Source organism: Manacus vitellinus, unplaced genomic scaffold, assembly GCF_001715985.3.
Source record: "Manacus vitellinus isolate BGI_N305 unplaced genomic scaffold, ASM171598v3 scaffold_57_pilon, whole genome shotgun sequence".
Lineage (NCBI taxonomy): Eukaryota > Metazoa > Chordata > Aves > Passeriformes > Pipridae > Manacus > Manacus vitellinus.
The window spans coordinates 3502595-3528686 of NW_021940666.1; the positions used below are offsets into that span (position 1 = coordinate 3502595).

At 37.5% G+C, this 26092-nt stretch overlaps 1 protein-coding gene across 3 annotated transcripts in view; it reads left to right on the forward strand.

Annotated features, from left to right (window-relative positions):
* SHANK2 (SH3 and multiple ankyrin repeat domains 2) overlaps nt 1–26092 on the forward strand; it is a 324279-nt gene that overhangs the window by 174120 nt on the left and 124067 nt on the right. For all 3 annotated transcript variants that reach the window (XM_018081844.2, XM_018081842.1, XM_018081843.1), the window contains 3 exons: nt 387–462; nt 17767–17849; nt 19468–19592. In XM_018081844.2, the coding sequence (XP_017937333.1) occupies nt 387–462; nt 17767–17849; nt 19468–19592 (284 nt within the window). The remainder of the gene's footprint in view (nt 1–386; nt 463–17766; nt 17850–19467; nt 19593–26092) is intronic.

Below are 26092 nucleotides of genomic sequence, written 5' to 3' on the forward strand. Positions count from 1 at the left end.
TTTCTCTTCCCTGCCCTTCCCTGCCCTTCCCTGCCCTTCTCTGCCCTGCCCTGCCCCTTTCCTGCCCTTGCCCTTGCCCTGCCCTTTCTTCTTATACTTTGCCTTTTAGCCGGAACTATAAAAGAACCAAATATTGGTCCTAAAATGTTTTGCCTCTGAGAATATGAGTGGAACTTTAAAACTTTTGAATGACAGGATAAATTACCTACAAGAAGTTCTCCTTATTCACTTGATATGTGTGATATGTTAAAAAATCATCTCCAAGGTCAAAATTTTTTTCAAAATGCCTTGAAACCACATTAATTCACTGCAGGGGAATGTAAACAAATACTTCAGCACTTGACAAAGAAATACTGGAGTATTAAAATTCTCTTTTCTTTGTGCAGAAACACGAACAGATAGAACAAAGAAGCTGTTTAGACACTACACAGTTGGATCCTATGACAGCTTTGATGCTTCAAGGTAAGAATTTTTCCTTTTGGCCACAGTCTTTACAAAACCTTCCTGGGTTTTATTTAATTGTTACTTTTGGTTTAGATTTTGGAGGGAAAGAGGGAAACAGGTTATTAAACAGAGCTTTTTAGGATATCATTCTACATCAAAATTGGGTTTTATAACAGCTTACTTTGTTCATATGGGATGGGTCTGCAATAATAGTGCGTAGTGAATTAATGTGTCACTGTTTTGTTTCATGAGTGATGAGAGAGATCAGCCTTTCACAGAAGCAGTGCCAGCTGCTTCTACAGTCGAGGACCACTTAAGTTGTTGGATTCTTCACAAGATCAAACATTTTATCTGTTCTGGCTGACAAGGAAACCAAAATAAAATGTTGTCATTTGTTGTTCTGAACATATCTTTACAATCTAAGTAGACCTGAAACTGCTAGAAATGAGGCATTTAGAAATTAGGTAATTTATTTGCAGTTTCTGCTGAGAATTCATAATTTTTAAGCAGGTTCTTCTCCCCCACACATATACCTTGGACATCCAGGACATCCTTGTAGATAGGATGATTTTTAAAACACAGAACTTCAGTTAGCTGTTGATGTCTTCTTGGGAAAATTTTGGTGGCATACTGGAATCCTTATGGTTCTCTCTTGATTGTCCAATTACAGCTTGGGTTTTTTTTTGTTTTCAAGAAAAGCATCTTTATTGTAGAAGAATTCTGAAATGTGCAAAGCAATGGTGGCACAATATTCAAAGAAAAAAAAAGAAAGAAAATGTGATAACTGCTGGGTTTATTAGGTGGTCTTAATTCTTGTTCTGAGGATCATGTGTAGTTTTTATGCCAGTTGAATAATCTGGGGAGAGAGGAGGGCATTCAGGTTTGCTGAAGTAGTTTGGATACCCAAGATGTCCCGAAAAATATTTGAAAAACACATAAATCTGTAATTCCTTGAGTTGTGATTTGATTGAGTTTTGCGATGTTGGCCGGAGAGGGAAGGTTTGGTGAAATGATGGGAGGGGGAGTTCCCGAAGCTTTGCACTGCTGGACACGAAGTGATTGACTGGAGAGTCTAATAATGATAAAGTTGTCAAGAGCTGGTAGCCTGTACTGTGAAATAAGTAACAGCAGAGTTGACTTCTTGCAAGATTCTTTGAGGGATCATTATTCTATAAAATTCACAGCCTTGTCCCTGTGTTTCAGTGTTAATGGATAGGGTTGTATCTGCACAAGTAGAAGCTGTGGCTGCAGCGTGTTGCCTCAGAGGTACCAAATAATTCCACTTGGAAACCTCCTGCTACTTTCTAACAACAGAATTTTTTCATTAGAAAATGTCATTTCCATCAAAACCTTCCTGTCTTTTTGTTTTTGGAGGGAGGGAGCTGTTGATTCTAAAGCATTTGGATTTTTTGTTGTCCTTTTACCAAGAAAATTCAGGTCCATTCTTGGGAGAGAATAATGTCATCTGAAATGGTGGTTACAGAGGTCGTTTTGAAAGCAGGAGACCAAAACCCAAATTCAAACCAAGGGCTTGAACCTCATCTCAGTGGTGCTCAAGTATTTTTAACCTGTGAACTGTTAGGGATGAATGGATCACACTCTGCTTTTGGGAAGTCATAGTAAGTGTGTGAGGTGTTTGGGGGAAAAGTGGTTGTTGTTTTTTTTTTTTCCTTAAGGTTTATGTAGTGCAACAGTAAAGCTCTCAAAAAATTCACATTACTTGATTCAGGACTACAGCTGAGAAGGAAAGTTTATCAGAAAAAAATGAGGTTTTGTACAGCCTTATTATTGATACATTATTTATGAAACGTGTCTGCAATTGTTCCTGATTCTGGCATTGATATTTTTTAATTGTCTGAGCAGTGAGAGGGAAAGCAACAGAGGTCTCCCGGCACACTGTGAGTAAAGCAAGGCTTTGATGAAAACTCATCCTGAGTTCCACAGAGAATCCAAAACACAGTGGATCCATTTTGAAGGGTAAAAGCGGAAATTGAGAGGGAAAGGTAGGAGAGGGTAAAATTAATGGGAGATTCCAAGAAATACAGTGGAAAGGTAGACTTGCTTAACACACTTTTAAACAGAGAAAAGTGTGATAATCTAGAATGTTTATCAAGTAACACTAGAAAAAATATAAAAATTGGTTTGAGAGTCTTAGTTTCCAAAACTAATTAATTGCTGGAAACAAAAACACTTGTTCCTCTGAAGTGGATTTAACAAGTCATTGTAATTAGGCATTTACAGAGAACTTACACTGTGGTGAAATTTAGACTTCCTTTTGCATCCTTTACAAAGTGAATGCTAGTCTGATACTTTTTTCTTACACACAAAAAAAAGAGAGTTTGAGGACTCTCTGTCCTAAAACTGCAGCAGCACTCAAAGTTTTGTCTCAGATACTTGACTGAGGCTTCAGATCAGCTTTTTGTGCATCCTAAATGGTAATTTTCCTGGTGCTTATGTGTTGCTGCTGAGGAAAAAGAATTTGCATTTCAGAATCTGGTTGGAGATTAGTATGTCTTGTGAGTATGTAGAGATTTAATTCTTCACATGGGCTTCTTCAGGGAGGGGAGTTATTAAGAGGCAAACAAGGTGTCAAACTAACAGCATTCTTGGTATTTGTACTGCTTTGATGACTTTGTTATCATTTCCCATCAAAGTAGGGGGAAAATACAGTAAAACAGATTTAAGGCTGGCAGCTCAGGTTTAATAAACATTTGTCAGAAGGCCATTGTTGCCTATGTGCTGAGAACAGCTCTGAATCCAAAGTATTAACAAAGCTGATCCAGTTCCTTTCTGGAGATGATGTGGGGGAGTGAAGGGAAGTGCCTGCTCCTTTCTTTTTTTCTTTCTCCCTCCCAAAGGGCAAAAAATTGCTGAGTAGAAACACTCTGTTCAGAAATCTGTATTAATGGGCTTATTCACATGCAGGAAAATACATTGTACATGGCATTTTTCATCTTTAGGAAAATGTGCAGCTTGAGTAATGGAGGTTCATTAAACCCTATTCCAGCTTTGCATAAGAGATCGGTTATCCATACATTAACTTCAGGAAAATGGGTAGGATACTTACTAAGAGGGAGAAAGGCGGTGAGACTTGCTTGCCAGTGCAAATAGTCATTAAATATCACACAAATATAATATTTGAAACTCCCAGGTCCAATTTATTATCTGCTTTAACTGCTGATGGCAGACATTAATCCTGTTATGCAAAAGTGATGCCTCTTGCTGCTGTTACTGCTTCTATTTACATGGATTTCTTTACTATTTTATTAAAATCTTGTAAGAAATAATCACGTTCAATCATTTTCCTTTAATCTGATGCAGATGGACAAATGCTGAATGGAAGGATAGGCTCTGTTGCAAAGACAACATGTGAGAGAAGGTAAAGTTTGTTGTGCTAACAGGAGCTCTTGTTGGACAAACAGGAGTAAATACACATTCCCTAAATATTTTTCCCAGGCTGCAGCTCTGGAGGCTGAGGTGGCAAGTGGGATGGGCAAAGATTCCTTCTTTCCCTAGCAAAGGCTTCCAAAGTATTATAAATACTCTTGAAGTCTATTTAAAGTTCATGACTACTTTTAATTCAAAGAAAATTATTTGTAGGCCTTAAATCAGTTACTTCAACAAAGCTGGATTCCAGTTTAATAACAGAAATATTGCTAAGGCATAGAGTGGATGTTGAAATTTTTTAACAAAGTCTGTATTTATTAAAAAAATAAAAATAAGGTAAACCTTTGGAAATGATAATTTTTTAATCTACTTTTTAACTGAAGTGAGGGAATTGATTAATTCTCTCAAGATAGGACAGTGAATAGTTCAGTCAGGAAAATCAGAGGAGGCAAAATGAAGTTATCAAATTAAAATATGTGGAATTAATTTGTGTTTAATTTCAATTGTGAAATGTTAGCACCTTTTTAAATGTGATGTGACTGATTACACAGTGATAACAGACATAAATAATATGAGCCATTTTGGTACTAGGTAAAAATGACAAACTTGATTTGCTGGAAAACATGATCCAGTTGCCTCCATGAATTTGGAAACTTTAGAACACGGCAGTGGAAACTTTTCCTACTGCATTAATTGCACCATCTCCCTCCCACCCCCACCAGAACAGGGAAATAGCAGAAGTCAATTGCAGAACCAAATGCCGACTTCAATGCAATCATGAAACATGCACATAAATATAAGGTTTTCTGGCTATTCTGTGCCTTCTCTTCCCACTATTATCGACTTTCACGTGTAGGTTTTTCTCTCACCACTATAATGGTCCTACTCACTATATGGGAGAAGTTTTTTTGATGCCTTTCCTTGCCATCCTGTGGCTCCAACAATATTAAGAAGCTCATAGGATGTAATAACAAATAACCCTCTCCAAAGGCTTGTTGCCATGAAGTTAATGACAGGACCAAATTGATTTGCCTTATGGTTTTTGCTCTATTTTTCTGGGTGAAGAAGAAGAGGGAAATTGGATGGTGTAGCCTGGGAGGTACGTGTAAGACAGCTTAATTAAAAACTTAATTCATTAACCCTAATGTCCCTACTTGGAGTCAGGTAGCAGAATCCACATCCCAGGAGTGTAGAAGTTGACAGAAGCAACTCTTCAAAAGCCAATTGACATACAAACACCTCATAAAAAAAAGAGGAGATTCTTCTCAGATGTTCTTTCCCAGCAATTCTCTGTTGATGTTGTCATTCTGCACTGTCAGATAGGCCAGCATAAGCTTTAATCTTAAACAGCTCAAAGACACTCTTTGGCACAGCTGAAGCTGTCTGCCCCTGTAATTCATATTGTGGAGAACTTTTTAAATTTAATTTTTTTTTTAACCCACAGAATGTGCCTGTTGAATTTGTCCCAAAGCTGTCATGTAAGTGGTGCTGTCTTGTTGGTTAAAGCATAAGGTGTGTTACACTTTTTTTTAGTGGAAATTCTGAATTTGATGCAGAAATATTTTCATCTAGTTGATATCTGGTTTCCTGTGGATGTTTTACATAAATAATCTTCCTTCTGGAAAAATGCAATTCCTTATCTGTTTAAATACATATTTAAAATTTGACAGAAACTTTTTGTGGAGTTCTGGTCATTGCAAGTGATGAGGAATGTAAGACTGACAGGAGCAAAGGGATATTCCCTTGGTTATCGCCTGCAGTAGTCCTGTGTCCATGATATGGTGAACTCGGCATCTGTGCTTGCTGAGTGCTGCTGGCTTGGCAGCAATCCACTAAATCCTGGCAAACAGATCTTCACAAAAACTGAAGGAATGTATGAGAGTTGTTGTTATATTTTATATCCTGCTTCCCACATTTTCCTGTTGGTTGTCCCTAGGCTGGCAGAACAGTGAGAGGCACTGAGAGAAGTGTCAATAAATAGAGAATAAATTGGTCTTTCTGCATTGGGGTTATAAGTAAATAATCTGGGGTTGGAACTGGATGATCTTTAAGGTCTTTTCCAACCCAAACCATTCTGTCATTCTATGAACTGATCTTTTTTTTATTTGTTTTCTGTTGGATGGCACCAGTTCCACCATACTAATGTTTCCTGTCAATTTTTCCTGTTCATATGATCTCTTGCAGGATCTGGATTAAGGATATTAAAATGGTGCTATTCACTTTAAACAATAAATCCACAATTCCTCTCACTTTATTCTGTGATTACCATATTGATAATAAGTTGAAAGTGATTTTGCAGTTGTTCTTGCCTGCAGGCATGTATATTAAATATAATTCTAGGTTTCCTCTGGTGGAAAGAAGTAAAAGCAGCAGTATTTGAACTTTTTTTACCTATATCCATAGCTCAGTTTTTGCCTACAAGATGGTAGCAAAAACACCTGAGTATGCTCATAGTTGTAAAGAAAAAGATATTTAGAAACATGTAATGTGGGGATGTGGTTACACCTGGACGATCACTGAGAATTTAGTGATTTAAAATCTGTGCATATATGATACTCTTGGTTCTTTTAGGTACAGAGAACAGTCAAATTGTAGAAGCAAAGCATGAAAATTATTTTGTGTGCATGTTATGTCTAAAGTTATCTTGTTGGACTTGCCTATTGTCTGTTCTCAATTAATTAATTAACTATAATAATCTGATAGCACTGAACTGCTATTAATGTAAGGCAGAAAGGCCAGGGTAGCTCAGTTTTAATACCTGGTGCCTCATTAACTTGAAGAGCATAATTTAATACAATTTGAAAAATTGGCATATGTGTACTTAAGCAATAATTAAGGCATTGTAGACTCTGTGGAACAGGTGGAGATGTAAAATGTGAAGTTTTCCATTTACAATTATTTGATTTCTAATGAAAATTACTTCAGTTGCTAATAAACAACTTTGCACTTTGCCTCCCCTGCTGTTGTGTGCTGCCACGGTGGAGCTTTTTATGTTGGTGACTGCATCAAATATTTAAAATAATTGCTAAAATAGGAGGTAAAAAGGGTGTGTGTGTGTACTTGAACTGTAGCATCTCTCCATTGAAATCTGTAGTATAATTGCACTATGAAAGTCTAATATAATTTCAGTAAGATGCAAATCTATCAAGTGATAAAAGTTTTCGTTCTGTTCTAAGTACATTTTTAAGTTGTTTGTAGCCTTAATACTGAAGTTTGCTTAAACCACTTCAGTAAGATTTTAGCTTTTAGCAACTAATGGTTTGTTAAGTAATGATTAAAATCTGTTTGACGTTTTGTTGGCTAGGTATTTGCTAAATTTTTAATGATAAGTGTTAGCAAAGGAAGATCAACAGTTTCCAAGATCAAAGTTAAAAAAAAAATATATATCCTTTCCCAAACTGAAAGTTAAAACGCTCTTTCTGAAAGACTTTTGGGATCTACCTCTATTGCTAGTCCAAACCTAACTGTGTTACTGCGGATACAGAAGATCACAGCAAGGGCTGTGATCTGGGGGATGAGCCATTTCCTGCACAGCTGTATTTCCTCTGCAGCTCTTCTGACCAGATGCTGGAGAAGAGGATGGATTTAAATGTCAGAACTGAGAGCAGCAGCCTGTGTCCTGTGCCTGGGGTGGAATAAAGTTTCCTAAATTGGAACAGAGAAAAGAGAAGGGAAAGGGGAAGGGGAAGGGAGGGAAAGGGGAAGGGGTAGGGGGGAAAGGGGAAGGGGAAGGGGAAGGGGAGAAAGGGGAAGGGGAAAGGGAAGGGAAGGAAATGCAGAAAGTGAAGACAGAAAGAGAAGTTTGTGAGGGTGTCACACCAGGTTAGTTAGAAACAGGAGCCACATAATTAAATGCAAGTAGCAGAGGAGATTAAAATTTTTGGTTTTTTGGGGAAAAACAGAATGATTAGGTTTCTAGCAATCAGTGCTTTCCATTCCTGAGTCCCAACCTCCACTGTGATGACTGAGCTTCCTCTGGGTGACCTTTAATTCCTGACCCACTGCACCTTTGGCCACTGTCCTCTCACCTAATCACTAGATGAGCAAAGCCCCCATACAGTGCCAGTAAGTGATTGCAGTTGGAAGTTTCGACAGGTCAAAAAGAACAAATAACTGTTGGGCTCTCACTGTGGGTTTTCCTCCAGTGGGAACAGTGATTTAAACAACTTTTATTATTCCCCCCCCCCCCTTTCCAGCCAGATTTTCACAAATATTTGTTGCATTTGGAGAATTTGATCTGTGAGCCAAGTTCTAAGGGTGGCTGGCAAACGATATGTGTATTTTTTTCCTCTTGATCAAAAACTCAGAAGTGGGTTGACTTTCATGCTCTAAGAAAAGCTGATCCTTTCCATTGTGCAGAACATGAGGTCAATGGAAGGAGACAAAGTTCTGTTTTCTTTGTTGGAGCTAGAGTTGTATTTCTTTATAAATCAAGTGGAGTCAAACCCTACAAAGAACAAGCAACAGCTGGTTCACCTGGACTAAAGAAGATCTGGGCTTGAGTCCCGAGTATGTCAGACTGCTCAGACTTAAACCCACAGCTTGTTCTGCTGCTGAATTCCAAGAACCTGGAGGATGGAGCAATTCTCCATCCAGATCCTTTGAAACTATTATTCCTTACCTGAGCCAAGAGACAGATGCTCCCTACATCCTCAGGGACTGTGGTATGCAGATGGGGATGCTCCATTGGAATGATTGGCACATCCACCAGTTGAGTAGCTGGGGATGTTGCTGGGGCTTCCTAATCTCCCTGACATAAAAGATCGTCTTGTATCCTGGAGATATAATGTCTAACAAAGGCTTAATTTAGACTAAAACGTATCAACAAAAGATTTGCTTTAATGAGTGTTTCACTAAAACTGATTTCATGGCAAAATTCTGAGCAGAGGAATAGTGAATGTTAAATATGCGCACCAGGAAACTACATTTTTAGGAAAACTACATTTTTAGGAAAAAGATTGTTACCCACATGTTTTCTAATTTCTCTATCTTTTAAATTAAAAAAAATTTTAGAAAGTATTTTAGGCACAGATAACAGAACTAAGAATTGAGTGCTACTATTGAAAACTAGAGTTGCTATTGAGTAGATTATATGATCCTTTAGACTACCATGTCCAAAGCACTGTCATATTTGTGGAAGAACTGGTTTATACCTCTACTCAAATATCATAAATTCTGAAATACACTTAAAATTAAACTCTGTGCATCTTTAGTTACTCGATTGAGTTGAAATGATAAAACAACCTGTCTCCAGTACCTAGAAAATAAAAACTTCATATTCCCAGAAATTGCATGTCAGTGTAACCAGTGAGCTGTAGTTGAATGTCAAAGGAATGGGGCAATAAGTAGAGATTTCAGTTTGACATTCACTTAATTAAGAGAAGTAATGGCCAATTTAAAATATGTAGAATTTTCTCACTTGATCAGCTGGTATTTGTAAAGTCAGTGATTTTTCACTGCCACTAAAATTTTGGGCTAAACTGGCCATGCTTTGACAAAATAGCTGAAAATCATGATGCAGGAGAGCTCTTAAGATGGACATTTCTCAAGCTATTTTCAGGTAAGTAAGCAAATAATTTAGGCTTAAAATAACTCAAGGACTTAGTGCAATTAGAGAAATGGAGAGGGAGAATATATTTCAGAAAAAAAGGTAGAGTTTCCACCTCCTTTTTGATATTAATGAGACTGTAAAATAAAGTGGTGATTAGTCAGGATTTTTAAAAGGATATGTGAAAATTAAACTGTGGTTCACATCACCTCTATATGTCCTTTCTGTAAAATCCTAGAAAATCAAATTTTCTCACTCCACAATGTATTTTTAAAGCTCTTGGAGAAGAATAAAGTGGGAAGATGTTTTCAGAAAAACTTTATGCCTTTGTTGAGGCTTCATTTGTTTTGAGACAGAACTTTAAACTTAGTTGTAAGACACTTTATACTAAAGGCATAAAACTTTTTGGTGTAAAACTTCATAGGAATTTTAACACTGAGGATTTCAGTGCTCTTTTGTACCATGTAGACGTTTAAGTGAAATAGCTCTGTAAAGCTGAAATGAACAGTCAGGGTTACTCACATTTCTTGTGGTTACAGCTGTATTTAGTTTCCAAAGAATGCAGGACAGGAGGATGATAATTCCAAACAATAATAGCAAACAGGGTGTGATAGAAAACCTGAGAGATCCCTTAAAACTAATTTGAAATTCATGGTTATCACCAGTCCTGAAATCACCAGTTTCTTCCCTCGATTTCATAATTTATTTTTGTTTAAACTCTCTGGGCAAATCAAGTTACGATCTGAAAATGTATAGTGAGTTTAATAATAGTTTTAAAGACCTGCAATGTCAAACTGCGGCCTTAAAGGGCTTGTGGCACATTTTTGAAGTGTTGATAAAACACTTTCTGTTTGTTTTATTTTTTAATTCAAAATGTGAGGAAAGTGTATTATAGAAACACAAGTGAAGAAATCCTGAGGAAGGCGGATATAACAAAATTACAAAACTGTGTCTAAATAATTTATATGTTAAGGTGATTAAGGAGAAAATTCCTTTTTCTGTGTGGTTTGGTGACTTGAACTGCAGCTGGTTTGGGGTAGAAAAATACAAATCCACACAGTAAGGTGGATAAATATTCTAGTTCCATAAACATATGTGTTTGTACAGTCTATTTGCTCAGGGCTCATAGTGGGAGCAATGAATATTAATATTTTCATAGTGCAGCCTTAAGTTGTTCAATTGCTTGATAATTAAGACTGAAAATTGCTACTGAGTATCAGGTGTAAGTGAAGTGTTCTGTAACCCAAAATATTAATGGGAGAGATGGAACATCTGGATGAAATAGTTTGAAGGACTCTGTATTGTAAAACTCATGTTCTCTGCTAGATGGACACCTGCCTGCATATTTTGTGATGGTTTTTGCTTTGTCATATGTGATATTTGGATTGACTGTTCATCTATAAAATACAAATGAAATTAATTAATTGATATGGTTTGAAGCTGGCTCCCTGCCAAGTCTCCAAACCTTACCACCAGAAGTCGTGTCCCCCCCCCTCTAAAACCTCAGGGAGAAGAGGGAGGAAAAAAAAAAACTAAGAAAACCCGAAACGAGAGAGAGACAACCAAAGTGAGATATATAAATATATTTACACTTATATACAATTAAAATATACAATTTCACAAGGGAAAGGGAAGGGGGAAGGGAAAAGGGAACAAAACTAAAATAAAATATATATATATTCCAATTAGTGACCCAATATCTAACAACTAAAAGAATTAGCAAAGAAAAAATAGCTCACTACTCTCCTGGGACAACCGAGGGTCGCTCTGGAATGATCGCCGGCAACCTCTGCCTCCCAATGTCAGCAAGGCCTTACCACGGCAGACTCAACAGCAGGGAACCTGCACCTCCAAGCCGCCGGAAGGAAAGAGAGCGAAGGCCTCTCCTCCTTTCTTCTTATAATCTGGCTTACGTAAAAATCGTAGGGAATACTGGGTAAATCTGGACCTTTCCTTGGTTACAAACTGGTCATCAAGGAAGGCCTAGCCCAAACCACCACATTAATATAGAGTAATGAAGCTTTTACTTTTTTAAGCTCATTTTGCCACTCTCCTCATCCCCCATGCTTTTTTCTTTCCTCTCTACCAGTGCAGATGCAAAAGAATAATAATATTTGCCTTTATAAAGGCTATAATACTAATTGTGTTCTGTGTGTATATATATATTCATATATGGATATCAATATATCCGTACATATGAGTGCATATGTATCCTATATATAGTGTGTATATATAAATTCATTTAGGATTATGAATTTACCATTGAAATTTTTTTCCCCTTCATATCCTATCCTGAGATAGGATATATAAGATATATAAGATATATAACACAAAATTAAGCTTTCACTGGATTTCTATTTTCAAGAAGCTACTTGACTTTCTGGTTTGAAGTTATTTACCACAAATTATAAAGCCAAAGAGGAACTGGGTGCAAGGAAGAGTAATGGTGATCTTTTCTTACTTCTCGGGGGTTTTTTGCTTGAGTGCCAGCTGTGCCAACACAACTAACATTTGGCTGCACTTCCATATGCAGCCCTGATTTTTTAACTGAGTTTTTTTTGGTGAAATAGCAAAATGACTTGGAGAATTTTTAGTTCTATGTGATTCTGTTCATCCCTTCTCCATTGTATTTTAATTATTGTACCATCATTATACTCCTTGAGTTTCTATCTTCAGCTACCTAGTAAGGAATTTATCAACTTAAAGTTTACTGTTGCCCAGTATTTCTATTGTAATGATGGGTTGCTTCTTCCCTGAGTATAATGTTGAGGCACTTAACCATCTATTTGAAAAAAAAAATACTTTCTTCCTCCCAAACATATCTTGATATAAACTTCCAGATAAATATTTATTCTAAAGGAACAATCCTAATTTCCGTCATTACATGACTGAAATTAGGATTGATCTCTGCACATGACAGCAACATGCAGAAGGTTCTTTGTTCATGGCAGGGAGGTTGGAATGAAATGATCTTTAAATTCCCTTCCAACCCAAACTTCTGTGATTCTGTGAACATATTACAAGTTCCTGTGAATTTGAATATATGGTTGGCCACTTCTCAGTGTTTCTGTTTGGGTTCTCAGTGGGTTGGGCGGAGACAAGTCTGTGTGTTTTCATATTTGCTGTGCACAGAACCACAGTCACTGGTGTAGCTTAAACCTCTTGAGCAAGTGATTACTGCAGTGCACGTTACACCAGAGCTGTGGAGGCTCTTCTGTGAGACCCATGGATGGATGATCAATGCCTGGGAAACTTGAGCAATCACGTACAGAACCTTCATTAATCTTGAAGGCCTTAATTACTAGGATTAGCCAATTTTCCTGAAGTCATTAGAGTAGATGACTATAAATAGTAATGTTGACCCCTTCCAGCAATAACAGCAAATGTTTTCCCACTGGAAGTTTGCTATATCTTAAAGTAAGATACTCTGTAGACATGATTTCTATTTTATACGGTGCCAGGTCACATAACTTGCAAAAAAAAAAAAAGGGAAATACTTGGAGAGAATTTTTTGATGTGCCTTTAACACGGATTGACTGTCAGAACATGCAGAAAAGAGCTCTTCATCTTGAACAGATTTCCCAAATTCCCTTTTATGGATTTGAACATAACCACCATAAAGTGGCTGTCTTAGCCTGAAAGGAATTAGTGTGACTGCATTTAGACACTGCATATAAATTTGTGGAATGATTTAGATATCATTTTATCACACCGGGCAGGGTATTTGATTGTTCTAAGATGTAACTGCGAATTCAGCAGATCTTTCAAAAAGATTGCAATTGCAAGAGTGCTGAGGAGAGGGCATGAAAATGAGCTAATGAAGAGATTTAGATTTACTTGGCCAACTGAAAGAAGTGATCTTGGAGAGAGTAACTTCTCATTTGAGGTAGAGCAGGCCATGTGACTGAAGGGGCTGTGGGCTGAGGCGGCTATTCACTCAGTTGTAGCTCTGATTATTTGACTTTCTTTTGCGAACTGTCAAATAACTCCTGGCTTGGAAGGCTGAGGTCCAGTTTGTTGAAGCTGAAAAGGTTCCACTTAGATTATGTTTCTAGGAGATACATGATTGCCGAGAATCAGGAAAATAATTCCTGTTTAAATTCATTTTTTCTCTGCCTTAGGGAGAGATTGACAATATCCCAAATAGCCACTTTGTTTCCAGATAATTATGATAATTTTCAGTGGAGTGTACTCTACGTGCTGTTTTTCAGATTGAAATCAGCAATGATATACTTGATACAAACTTACCTAAATACATCCTGTAGTCCTGGTAGTTTCCATCTCTGTAATTTAGTATTTTAACTTGTGGAATAAGTCATGCTTTAGGAGAGGGTGTAGTTATTGTAGATGAGAAAAGGGAAGCTGGGTTTCATGGGTTTGCCTCCATCAGGAACCTGTGCTTCAACCTTTATTTTCTTCATGCAGATTTTTATGAAGGACCTGACGTTTCTACTTCCTTCCTCAAATATCATCCTAATGGGCTGTCAGCAGAAATCCTTGCTGTTTTGAAAAGCCTACACAAACGATGGTTGTTATGTTGAATGTAACAGTGCTGAGTTCAAAACTCGTGTCTGACCATGGGTAAATCTCTGTATTTCCCTTTCTCCATTGGCAAGACTGTAAAATTATGGAAATAGTAACAGCTCTGCACGATTCTTAAATTGTTAAAGAAACTACATGAACTGACGAACAAGTATATTTTCTAGTATTTACTGTTTGGATGAAACAAATATTTAGATTGATTGGGGTTTTTTGACCTCAAGTTTTTATGATTGTGCTTCATGCAAAAATATTCTGCACTTGGTAGGATGTCTTTTGCATTTAACTTTGTATACAATGAATCTTGGTCTCACAGAGCCCAAAGTCAAAGTAGTGCATGCCCTATTTAAGTAATGAGCTACTGATTTTAAAATTACTCATTTTATTACTATAATATGGAACTGGTAATATTCTGAGAACTCGACTCTGAAATGGAGACTGTTTAATTTTGGTTTGAGATGGGACAGAAATGGATTTTAAGGATTTTACCTATTAAAATTTGGCATATCACAAGCAGCAGAGACTGTTCAGCCTCATGTAGAGCTGTGCAGAGCACTGAAGGCATCTGGGGAGAAATGCCTCTTCTTCTTGCTTGAGCTGAGCCCTCTGAACAGGCTTCTAATGTAATGTCACCTTCATTTGTCACTGGTAGCTCTACCTTGTTTGAATTCTGCTGCTAAGTATTTACAACACCTTCATGATCAAAGAACTGCTGCCAAGAAGGCTCATGGTGAGAAATTTTGACCTACTTTCACATTCGGCACCACTTTGCCTGCCAAGACAAGGCAGACTGTGAGCAGACCTTGAGTGGAGGGATCCACCCTGACTCTGACAATAAAATTCTCGTGGCAAAGCAAACAAAAAGCACTTTGCAAACAGCCAGGGGTTAAAATTTCCCCCTCTTCTGCCCCTCCTCTTGGGAATTCAAAGTGAGTTTGCTGGGAGAAGGGGTGTGGAAGTTGCAAGATCAGTTCACTTTTATGTGCTTATTGGTTTTCCATCCTTTTTCCGCTGCTGGTTCTTCACTCTGCAGCACCAGGGGGTGTGTGGAGAATCAATTTGCTTTCTGGTATTGCTTTAAAAAGTTTTAACTGCTCCTGCCATAAGATTATTGTAGATCCCCTTCTCCTAGTACACAAATAAGGAAAAATGGCTACAACATCTGATTTTTTCAAACCTATATTTTTACTTTACAGGTTGTGATGTTGTTTTCATTATGTAGTACATGACTGATACCCTATATTAGTAAGCTATATCTGTCAAAAATAGAGATCAGTTTGTGTGTTATCTTACCACGAATCATGTTGTGCTTCTCTTTCCTCTTCCCTCCCCATTGCATGTAAAACTCAAAACTTTGTAAAATTTTGGGAGTTTAGTATTCTCACTTTATATATCTAAATTGAAGTATTAAACTGGGTAGTTTATGCAATAAATGTGCTGTACTGAAAAGAAAATCATAGGTGTTTTTTATACTTTTAATCTGAATATTACTTGAAAATGCCCATTTATTTCATTAGCCAAGTGTGGAAGGACCTTAAGATGCCTGTTGTTTTAGTTGTAGAAGCCTAATATTGATCAGGGGAATTGATCTCAAGTTTTCCGAGCACTGTTTTTGCAACTTCAGCCTTCAGTTTCTTAAGGAATGATATTATGGATTTGTTTGGTTTTGTCAACAGAGATGAAAGAGTCAGAGCAAGGTTTGTGGAGGTACTGGGCTGATAAGCTTTTAATTCTGTATCTTAATGAATTGAGGGGAGAGTGGGACTTGGGTAGGGGAGAGGTGTTCTTTGAATCCTTGCTGTGATCAGGTTCTCATCGGCCTTCTAACCTCTGTTAAGCCATTGATTGGTTACAAGGAAACTTGAAGGAAATGGTTCTACTAATTTGACTGAGTGTTAAGAAACAGGCTGGAGCCAGTTTTGCTGTTGATTCTTCAGTGGATGAAGACAGAGCCCCATCTGGAAAACGGGAGTGGTGGAATGAAGGAAATAAGTCAATACACTGGCAGGATCCGTGAGCTTTTATAACATCAGGATGGTGATGGAGAACTTTGGTGCTCCACTATGGGCTCTGAGAGTTGCATGTTCCATCCCACCTTGATATCCCTGAAGAGGAGTGTGTTTGGCTTCCTCAATAAACAGGCATTTTCTTGTTATATCCTTTCCATAGCAGGGGTATTCATTGTTAGAAAAGGTAATGTCTCAATGATACAGAGTAGGTTGAGAGACAGTGTGCAAGAGCTGTTGGTACTTAGGGAGATCATCTCTTGCTCACAAAGTCACCATTGTAGTAGTTTTAATTCTTGTGTGGTGTTAAATATTCTGTGATTTGGAAGCCATACTTACATCATTGCTTTAGCAGTAGTGTGAAATTTCATCCCTCAGAGTTGGAAAGTCACCAAAACAATAGACTATGACACATGAAAAATCCGGAGTTTGGAGGCTGTCCATTGGTGTCCTGATATCATCATCCTTCTCTTTGTTCAGAGCTTTAAATAAAAAGGTCACATCATTTTTTCTTTATTTAGTTTCCTCCTCCCCTCTGGGATTATTAATGGCTCTGAAGCAGATCTGGTCTTTTGTTGCATGATCTGCTTTAGAGACTGGATTCTGTATGAGACCAGTGGTAGCAAGAGTTGAGTGGTAAAAAATTAAGAAAAGAAAACTTGCTCATACTTCTTTGTACCTGAAATAGTTCTGTAGGTATTTTAAAGCAGCATGGCTTGCAGTGCTTACAGTCCATGAAATTAACCCCTGACACTGCCTTTATTGCTAAAAATGTCATGCAACTTGTGCTGTGCAATGATTTTATACCTAAAAGAGCTTTCAAAATTTTTTTTCTGCCTTTTTTGCTTGGAGATTATTTTTAGTAACCTCTTATTTAATGAAAGGTACTAATGTAGGGCTTTTACAGATCATTCACTGTATCTGAAAGGTCCCATTTTAATGTGCATTTTATGCATTTTCTTCATCTACCATCTACTTTTATCTCAGCCAATGACAGCAAGATTCCTAAGGCTACTTTCTCTTTAAGGGAACACTGCTTACATAAATAGTCCTTTACACCGTCTCCTTGTTTTATGATATTAATTGTTTATCAGAGGAGAGGAAATATTCCTTAGAAATGTGTTTTTCCTGCTTGTGCATGCCTTGTTACTATTTCAAATTATGCAGATTCTTGATGCTGTGGAAATTTGTGCTTGATGACGCCAAGGCAGCTGCACGTTGTTAGCATTGTAGGCTGTCAGATGATCATGTGGGATTCTTGCAGCATGCAACATTCAATAGGATTGAAAAAGGGCTTTTGATGCAAGGCATAGCTTTCAGAATATATTTGTGCCTTTTAGTTAGCTAATATAAAATCATAATTTATTATCTTTAAATTTAAAATGCTGCCTCATTTTTCTTCTGGTTGGTTTCATTTTGGCTTCACTAGAAGATGCATCTGGTACATCCACGATTGAGGAGTTTATTAATGATACTGTCGTTCAGTTCACTTACTTTTTTTCCTTTTAGAGTCCTAGCTAGCCCACAGATTACATGATCACATGTTCATCCAGTCATTCATATAGAACACAAACCACCATGCATGATTTCTTCTTCTTTCTTTTTCCTCTCTGCCTTTTTTATTCCTTTTAAGTTGCTTTGTCATGTTCTCTTTTATCATCAAGCTCGGTCTTTGTCTTGCCCTCGCTGCTATTTGTTCTGTATTTTCCCATGCTCGGTTACTGCAATATTATTTGATTAACGGGCTGTGATGATGATGAACCTGCACACTGGAGGAGCAGCTACTACAGTGGTGATGAAGGGATGTAATAATGGTCGCTATCCTCGGAATTCTCTCTACAGTGACTGCATAATAGAAGAAAAGGCAGTGGTCCTGCAGAAAAAAGACAATGAAGGATTTGGATTTGTGCTCAGAGGGGCAAAAGGTATGTGATTCTGTGTGTGTGTGTGTGTGTGTGTGTGTGATGTGCAGTGGCATGAAGAAATTTATACATCTTGGAATATAAGCAGGAATTATTCTTGGTGCACTTGGTTGCTAGACAACAGGATTCTCTGTATGCTGTACTACTCAGATGGATTTTAGTGGCTTCTGTTTGAAGCAGTTTGCATTTTTACATAGGAGAAACACTGTATAATCGTTTGGGGGGAGAGAAAGTTTTGTATTTTTATTGTGCTGCTGTATGTGATATTTTGTCATTAACCTGTTTTGTCATGCAGTTTACCTAACTATGGGAAACCTGCTTTCCTTATAAAACCTGCTTCTTTATTTCATATGTCAGTGTATTTAAATAGGTCTGTGAGTAGGAATAGACAAGAGAGTGATGTTTTCTTTAAATTAGGTGTGGATCTTCTGCAAGGTGACATTGGTGCAGTTTTAGTATGAAAATATGATCTTTTTTTATATCTTCAGAAGCTGCACGTATGTTGCATGGCCTGTAGTGTGCTCATTTTTAAAGCTGTTCATATGTTAAACTGCATGGTACTTTCCTGTAGCCTAAAATCTATAATAATGGCATTCTTAAGAGTTAAAAAAGGCATTCTATTTAATGCTCTGCTTTTTAACTTTCAGTGCAGTTTGCTCCTTTTGTATTTAAAAGAGATATGTATGATGGTATGTCCCATCTCTTGCTCCCCCTCATTTTACATGGGTTCTCCCTTGCCTTGCTTGAGCATGAAAATTGTTCCATGTCTTCATTCTTGGGACATGGTTTCTGCTCTCCCTGTTCCCCACCCCTAAAGCAGGGCCACCATAGATTTTCAGGGTTGTAAAAGCTTTTCTAGGCTTAGCTAAATAAATTTTTTAGAGTTGTAAATAGGAAAGGCAACAGCATGACCTTTTCCCTGAGCACTGGCGGGAGTTATCTGTGCTTTGAGCAGAGGTTACTCCCTCTGGGTAAGCCCAGCAATTCTCTCCAGATTTTCTCTGGAGCAGGGAAGGCACCTTAGGTGAAAGACCCAAGGACTTTCCTGCTTGTCTGTGTACGTGACACAGGGAGAGGGAGAGTTGTTACAGGGCCAGCTGTGCCTCTTTTCCTAAAAAGTGATTTATTTTGGTCTCTTCTTTGTTACACACATCTATGTGGAGAAGGAATAATTCTGTTTAATCTTTGACATCCTTTCCCACCCCACCCATCACCTCCCCTAGTTTGGCCAGGAGCTCTCCTCTGGCTACAGTACATAATTCATTTCTAGTTGGATGTTGCCAGAGTTCCAAGCATTTTGCCAGGCGCACAAAAGGGTTACTTGAACTAATACTGAATATCCTGGAATACGCAGGATCCAACTATTGCCTCATACACCTTGATCTGGTTTGAGTCAGTAAAGAAGCATGTGTTTTCCCCTCTGAATTGAAGACCTGTGGATTGCTATTGCAGAGAGATTTCACTCTGTCCCCACATCCTGATCTCCTCTGGGATCCTCTTACTTTTAGCACCCACCATTTTTTAACCCTAAATTTGAATGGCCAATAATAGGCCTGTAGTCAAGTGGTATTTGCAAGCACTCCATAACTTTCTTTTTTTAATGTGGTATTTATTTTTAAAGCTGACACACCAATTGAAGAATTCACCCCAACTCCAGCCTTTCCTGCTTTGCAGTACTTGGAATCTGTGGATGAAGGGGGAGTAGCATGGCAAGCTGGCCTGAGAACTGGAGACTTTTTGATCGAGGTAGGAGATCCTGAAATTTGATTCTCAGTGTTCTGTTGGGGAAATAGGGATGTTCCCACTGCAGAATTGACTTTGTAAAAAGTGTGTGATGCTTCTGAGCAGGAAGTTCTATGGACTAACACTAGTAATGTGCTTCACTTGATCTATTTAAAAACCTCATGCAGCATTTAGGAAAGCAGTTACAGAGAGCAATGGTCAGCTTGGCTGGGAATTTTCTGCTTGTTCTTTTTTTTCTTTGGGAATAAACTCAGAGATATTTGGGAGGGTTTATTCTTTTAATTAAGATATTTAGATTCATTTCAATATTTACTGTAGGCTATCAGTTCTGTTTTCTTCTAAGTATTTTTAGAGAGTAACCAAAATCAATGACTTTTTCTGCAATCGGAAATATCTGAGGTCTAGTGCTGTTTAGTAACCATGGAGAATAAAGCAAATTACTTTGGCTTGAAATTGAATTGTTCTAACAGTGCACTGTAAATACAGAAAAGAAACAATGGATGTTATTGCAGTATAAATTGCCTTATAAAAAGGAGTATATTTAAATACTCCATTCGTACCAACAGTACCTCCACGTTTGATATTTTGGAGGATTTTTGGTCAGTATTTTAGGTTTTGGTTAAATAGTTGGTTCTCCTTTTGTGTGCTACTGGGCAGTTTGCATCAAAATAATGATTTGGGATTTTCTTCCTCTTCCCCTCTGCAACCTTTTCATGACCAGCCAAGGGATGCTATGATTCTGTTCAACTGGGTACTGAAAATAGATCTTTTGGGATGGATTGATCAAGTCTTGTCTGTAAGATCTATTGATTTAGTTTTATTTTATGCTTCCTCCTTCCATCACATATCTATATTGGGAAAGTATTTGCTGGTGCTACATTTATTTCTGCAGAGCCGCTCTTTCCATTGGGGAGAGAGTATAATATGCAGATTTTTTTTGTTGTTGTGTGCCTTGAAATCCCATGGTGATTGAATTTAAATAGTTGCACCACTTCTTCACAGTGGAGCAATGAAAGAACGGGCTTTGCAGGCTCCTAAAGTAAATAGATGTGCTTTTTTATCTCTGCCTTCAAAGTACATTTCCCTTACTGTTTGTTTACTTAAGAATAAGCATTTAGTAAACCATTAAAGACCAGCTTAAAAATTGTACTGTTGTGTTCTCTAGGCAGGGATCCTTTCAATACTATCATTATTGATGTTAGGTGGGGCTTTTTAAACAGGGCTTTATTTTTAGAAGTTGATTTCTTGTTAGGCTTTTAGGAAGTATGCCTAGTCTCTATTGGCAGATTTCACAGATAGATTTGATGGTGAATAATGTGCAATTTAATGGAGAGCATTACAGAATGACAACTCTGCCTATGGATTTTTTTAAGATCTCTGAAGGGATGCAAGAACTCGTTCTGCACAAAGCTTTACTGCTTTTTTGGCAAATGAGGGAAGAATGATAATTAATTGTCTAGACAATTTACTCCTAGCCTTAGCATAGAAGAGCAGTTAAACATGCATATCCATTGCTGAATCAGGACGTTAATCCATACTCCAGCATATCTGTAATTAATTCCAAAAGAAGCCATTATTACATGCAAATCAAATCCATTTCTGTGTAATTTATGTTCATCGGGGTTATTCCTGTCTGAATTTTGCAACTTATTATGAGGAAATGCTAATCCTGAGAAATTACAACTTTGCTGTTGCAGAAGACTTTTGTGTTGGAGAAAGGCAGGATTTTTTTCTATTTTACGACAACGTGCCTTGCACGGTACTGACTGTGAGAGAAAGCCATCTTTGAAGGTATTTACAGTGATGCAAAAGATATTGATGCTGAAGTATAAGTGACTGGTCCACCTGCACTTCTAGGAATGCCAAACTCCTTTATTTCTTATGTTGAACCCAGAAGATTTCAATTTACATGGTGCAGTTAGTCTATCTTAGTGCTAAATGATTTCTCCCCTGACTCTAAAGTTTATGCTGCCGTGTGTAAGTGCCAACTCAGCCATTTGTAAGTAATATAATGCATTCATCATAAATGTCACATGGATAATAAAAGAGTTAATGAGCAACTAGGATCCTAATTAGTCCCATATATAACGCTTGCAGCAAGTAACAGGCTTCAGAGAAGGGAGAGTCCACTTTGGCAGGGGGCAAAGTGTGAGGGAGAGCAGATGTTTCACTCCTGCTTGAGGAGGTTCAGTGGCTTGGGGTCATGGAGATAAGAGGAGCCTCACTCTGGAATGGCAGGTTTGACAGGAAGATAAATCCTTTCTTTGGAAGCAGGAGAGATCAGGAGGGTAGGAGAAGACAAGGCATCATTTCTTCATGTGTAGTTCTGGTCTGGAATCTTCTGAAGGGAGTAAAACTTCAAAATCAGCTACGAAGCATAGTGATAGTTCAGTGTTGGAGTTGATGCACGTGGAGCAGAACAAATAAAAGATCTATACAGAAAAGGAAGAAAAGGTAAATGGAGTGGGTATTAGCTGGAACAAGGCTGGAAGGATATCCTATGACTGAATTTTTATCAAGTTTACAGGTTTTCTATATTAAAGACTTTAATACTGATCTGTCCAACCTGTACAATTAATTTTAGCATGAGACTTCAGACATTAATGTTGCACTTGCCTTTGGAAACAGTGTTCACAGAGTCTTCATGAAAATTTTTGACTGTATATGGTTTTTCTCTTTCCTTGAAACCCAGTCATGATTTTGTGATAAAAATTGTGAAGTGTGTAGTCGCTTTCCTGGATGAGCACAAATCAAATGGACTGGAAAAGTGCATGACTACTTTTAGAGCTGAAAGACTGAGGTAGAGACAACTGTCATTAGATATGGATTTTCATGAGCAATTCAATGGATGCCAATCCATGTCACTTTTTTCTTAGCTTTGATAAACAATCAGAAAAAGAGGATGGTTGTGATTTGGCTGTTATAACCCTATTTGTTATTTTTCACTATTTTAGTTATGTTTTCTTGAATCTTGATATCTGCCAAATTTAAAAGACAAATAAAAGTAAAGCAACATATTAGAGCAAGTGCTATCCAACCTAATAAGTTTCCATTAGAAAGGGATTTAAAAACCTACAACTATCATTAATTCCAAAGTCTTTGTAAGTCATTGGTAGTTCATCAGTGACTGGATTTCTACACTGCACCTGTTCAGGTTTGTAAATGTTCAGAGAGTTCTGCCTTGAAACATGACTTCAGGAATTCTCTGAGTTGGGGATGTGTTTTCTTTGGAGATTTGCTTTGCTGACATACACAAGCTAACTCTCTTTGAATAAAGAAATCCATTAAACTGGAAGACCTCTTGACTCAAGAATAGTTTTTGGGGGGTTTTTAGTGTGGTAGGATGTAGACTGTCTTTCTAAATTAAAACCCAATGAGTTATTAACTATTTGCTGTTGTTGTACTCATGAGTGTGCAGCTGTTTTGCAGGTGTTGCATGATTTGATATGTGTTTTTATTTCATGAGCATATCTCATACAAACAATAATGTTATAATATCAATACTCAGAAAGCACAGTTAATGCTGCAATATTTTACCAAAATAACACTTTTGTTCTCTAAATGAGGCATTGAAATTTGCATTATTGTGCCATAAAATCTCTTATTTTTCCAGATAAATGTAAATGTTATTGTCTGTGGAATAGCATGGCTGCTTATTTACATTCCAGTTAAAATGTAAACTAGACAAAACCGGTGAATTATTCATTTAAGAAATCAAAAGACAAAATTCAAGGTTTAATTTGAAGAACAAAAACAGAGATGGTAATAGAAGAAATTTCATCATTTTGCTGCAGAACTCTTCAGTTGGTACTTATAGTAAAACATGCAAAGTAATATAATTGCCTGTATTTTTTTAACCTCAAGAGCTTATACAATTTACTAGTACAAACTTTTCTTCAAGTAGTGATAGGTGAAAAATAGCCATTTTATTGCAGACAGCATTATTTTATCATTGTATGAAAGATATCTATCCTCTGACTATATGTAAAAAAGAGCAATAAACATTTAAGGAGACATTTAAAATATCTGAAATATTTTAACAATTTACACACACAAGTAACTTTAATATTTAGCAGTAGGTCACGTGTTTGTTTTATTCCAGCTCTTTATGCAAACTTCAAATCTGATCTGGAAAGCAAACTTTTAACTTTATTGTTGCAGCTTAGACTATAGCAATTATGAATATTTTTGGCAAGCACAGCATTGTTATGCCTTACATTGGTATTCAGTGGCTTGGTGAATTAGTGGTTTTACAAAGCCACGTGTTTCTGATTTAAATCCTTTTAGCAACAGAGAAACCTTCCCATCCTCCATAATCTTCATTACGGAGTCATTACCCACTGGCTGAGTTTTCTCTTATTTCTAGTGTGAACTTTGCTGGCTTCTGCCACCAGATAGAAATCTAAATTATTTCTTTTTTCACCCTCATGGGGACCATGAATTTTTTTCTCTCTTGGAAATAAAGGGAGGCTTTGTTGGTGTCCTTTTAATAACAGAGATTATCACATTGCAACTGAAAGTTTGCTCATACCCTCCTGGAAGTATGGATCCCAGCTCCATGCAGGACTTAGGAAGAGCCTCCCTAGTATTGTGTGTAGGAGGAATAGAGCGAACCCAACATTATTCTTACATATTCCTGTGCTGTGTTTGCCTCTCACATTTAGGCCTTTTGGTGGACAAGAAGAGTAAGGTCCTGTCTTGCATTAGGGATTTTTTGGTGCCAACTTGGCTGCTGCTCCTGCCCATGCAGAGAGCCTCCCCTTTGGCAGGAGAACAGCCAGCCTCAGAGCTGTTCTGTTCCTAGACAGCATCTAGTCCAGGTTTTGGTTCAGCTATACAAACAGGATTCTTGCACCTTTTTAATGAGGAGACATTTGCCTAAAGCTGCAGTAGTACTGCAGTGTTTGAGCATATATATATATATATTTATATATATGAGTCCCTACCCATAAGGGGGTTGGAACTGGATGGTCTTTAAGGTCCCTTCCAACCCAAACCATTCTAGGATTTTATATATATTATATACACACCTATTCTGGCCACTATTATTTTTAAATCTGTATATTTAATTGACACATAGTTTGATTTAACCAACCATTAGAGGAAAAAGCTTATTTCTGTTAACTCCTCATCCTCTTGGTGTCATCTGCAAATGATGTTTATTAAGCACAAGCAAACCCCTGATACTTCTTCAAATGAAGGCTGTCGGAGTCCGAAGAAAACTTTCCTCCTGTTTTGCTTTTGGAATTCTTCTGCTTAAGTGTAACTGCAGATGTACTGGAGAGTTGCGACAGTGGGGTCTTGGAAAAAGAGCAGCTGTGGTACAAGTGTTGAAAAGTTTGATGTATCTGCACAGTTTGACGAAGTGGATTAATTTTTCACTTGATGGAGAAGTATTTTGCTTTCTTTGCTTTTCTTTCCACTTAAGCTCAGTAAGTGAAAGTTTGGGTTTATTTGGGTTTTTTGTCCTAATTTATGTTTTTGGTGGATGGTGGCACCTGAATGAAATTGTTGGGCCTTTGGATCTTCAGAAAAACACTACACATAATTATTTTTGATTGCTCTTTTTATCTGTTCCTTACATACCGCCTCTAACCTGTGGGAAGTGATGGTATTCCAAATGTGCTCAGTGTGATCGTAAAAAGGATGAACAAATCTTGTTTTATTCTAAAAATACATTAATAAGACTGTTATCTTTTCAACATAGATGGAAATGGGTAGACAAAAAATAATTTGCTTCTTAGAAGAGCTCAGTTATTCATGCAAAAGCAAATAACGTGCTTGAAAATAAGATTGAAGAGAGACAAAAACTAAAACACTTTGCTTTCCAGGCTGTGAGCAAAACTGGCAATCATTAGCCTTGATTCTATATGAGGTGTATATTGGGCTTGTGTCCCAAGGTGCAAGAGAAAATAGTGATATTTATCTGATTCCCAGAAATTTAACAAGTAACTGAAACTGAGAACTGATTTTTGTGCTTCGAGAGGAGGATTTGAAAGGAATTATGTTGATAATGGCAGCAACAGTCAGAATTAGTTGTGCCCATTCAGTTCTCTGTTTTCAGTTTTAAGGCATTTGGACCTAAATACCACAGCATTTTAAGAGAATTTCCTAGCCTTTCTATTCTGAGGGATTCTGCCAAAGCTCCTGGGACTGTGTGTGGAGTGTGGAGCTATCCATAGGGAGTTTTCTGACTTGTAGTGAATATGAAAACCACTATTTCCCTGACTTCCTGCTACAAAACCCTCCAAAAATAGCAAATTTGTATGAAGATATACAAACGCTTATATTTGGATAAGCTGCTTAGTATAAATAGCCAGTTCTTGGCCACCTAGAAGCCATCCAGTGGCATCCAGCCATCTTGGCCATCCAGTGTTTCACAGAAAGCACAGCCATGGATGGTCTTCCCTCACGCAGAAATCTCTCAGTCCTCTGTTCAAGTAATACAAGAATAATCCATCTCTTCAATTTTTAGCACTTAGGTGTTGAGATTAGGTATTAAA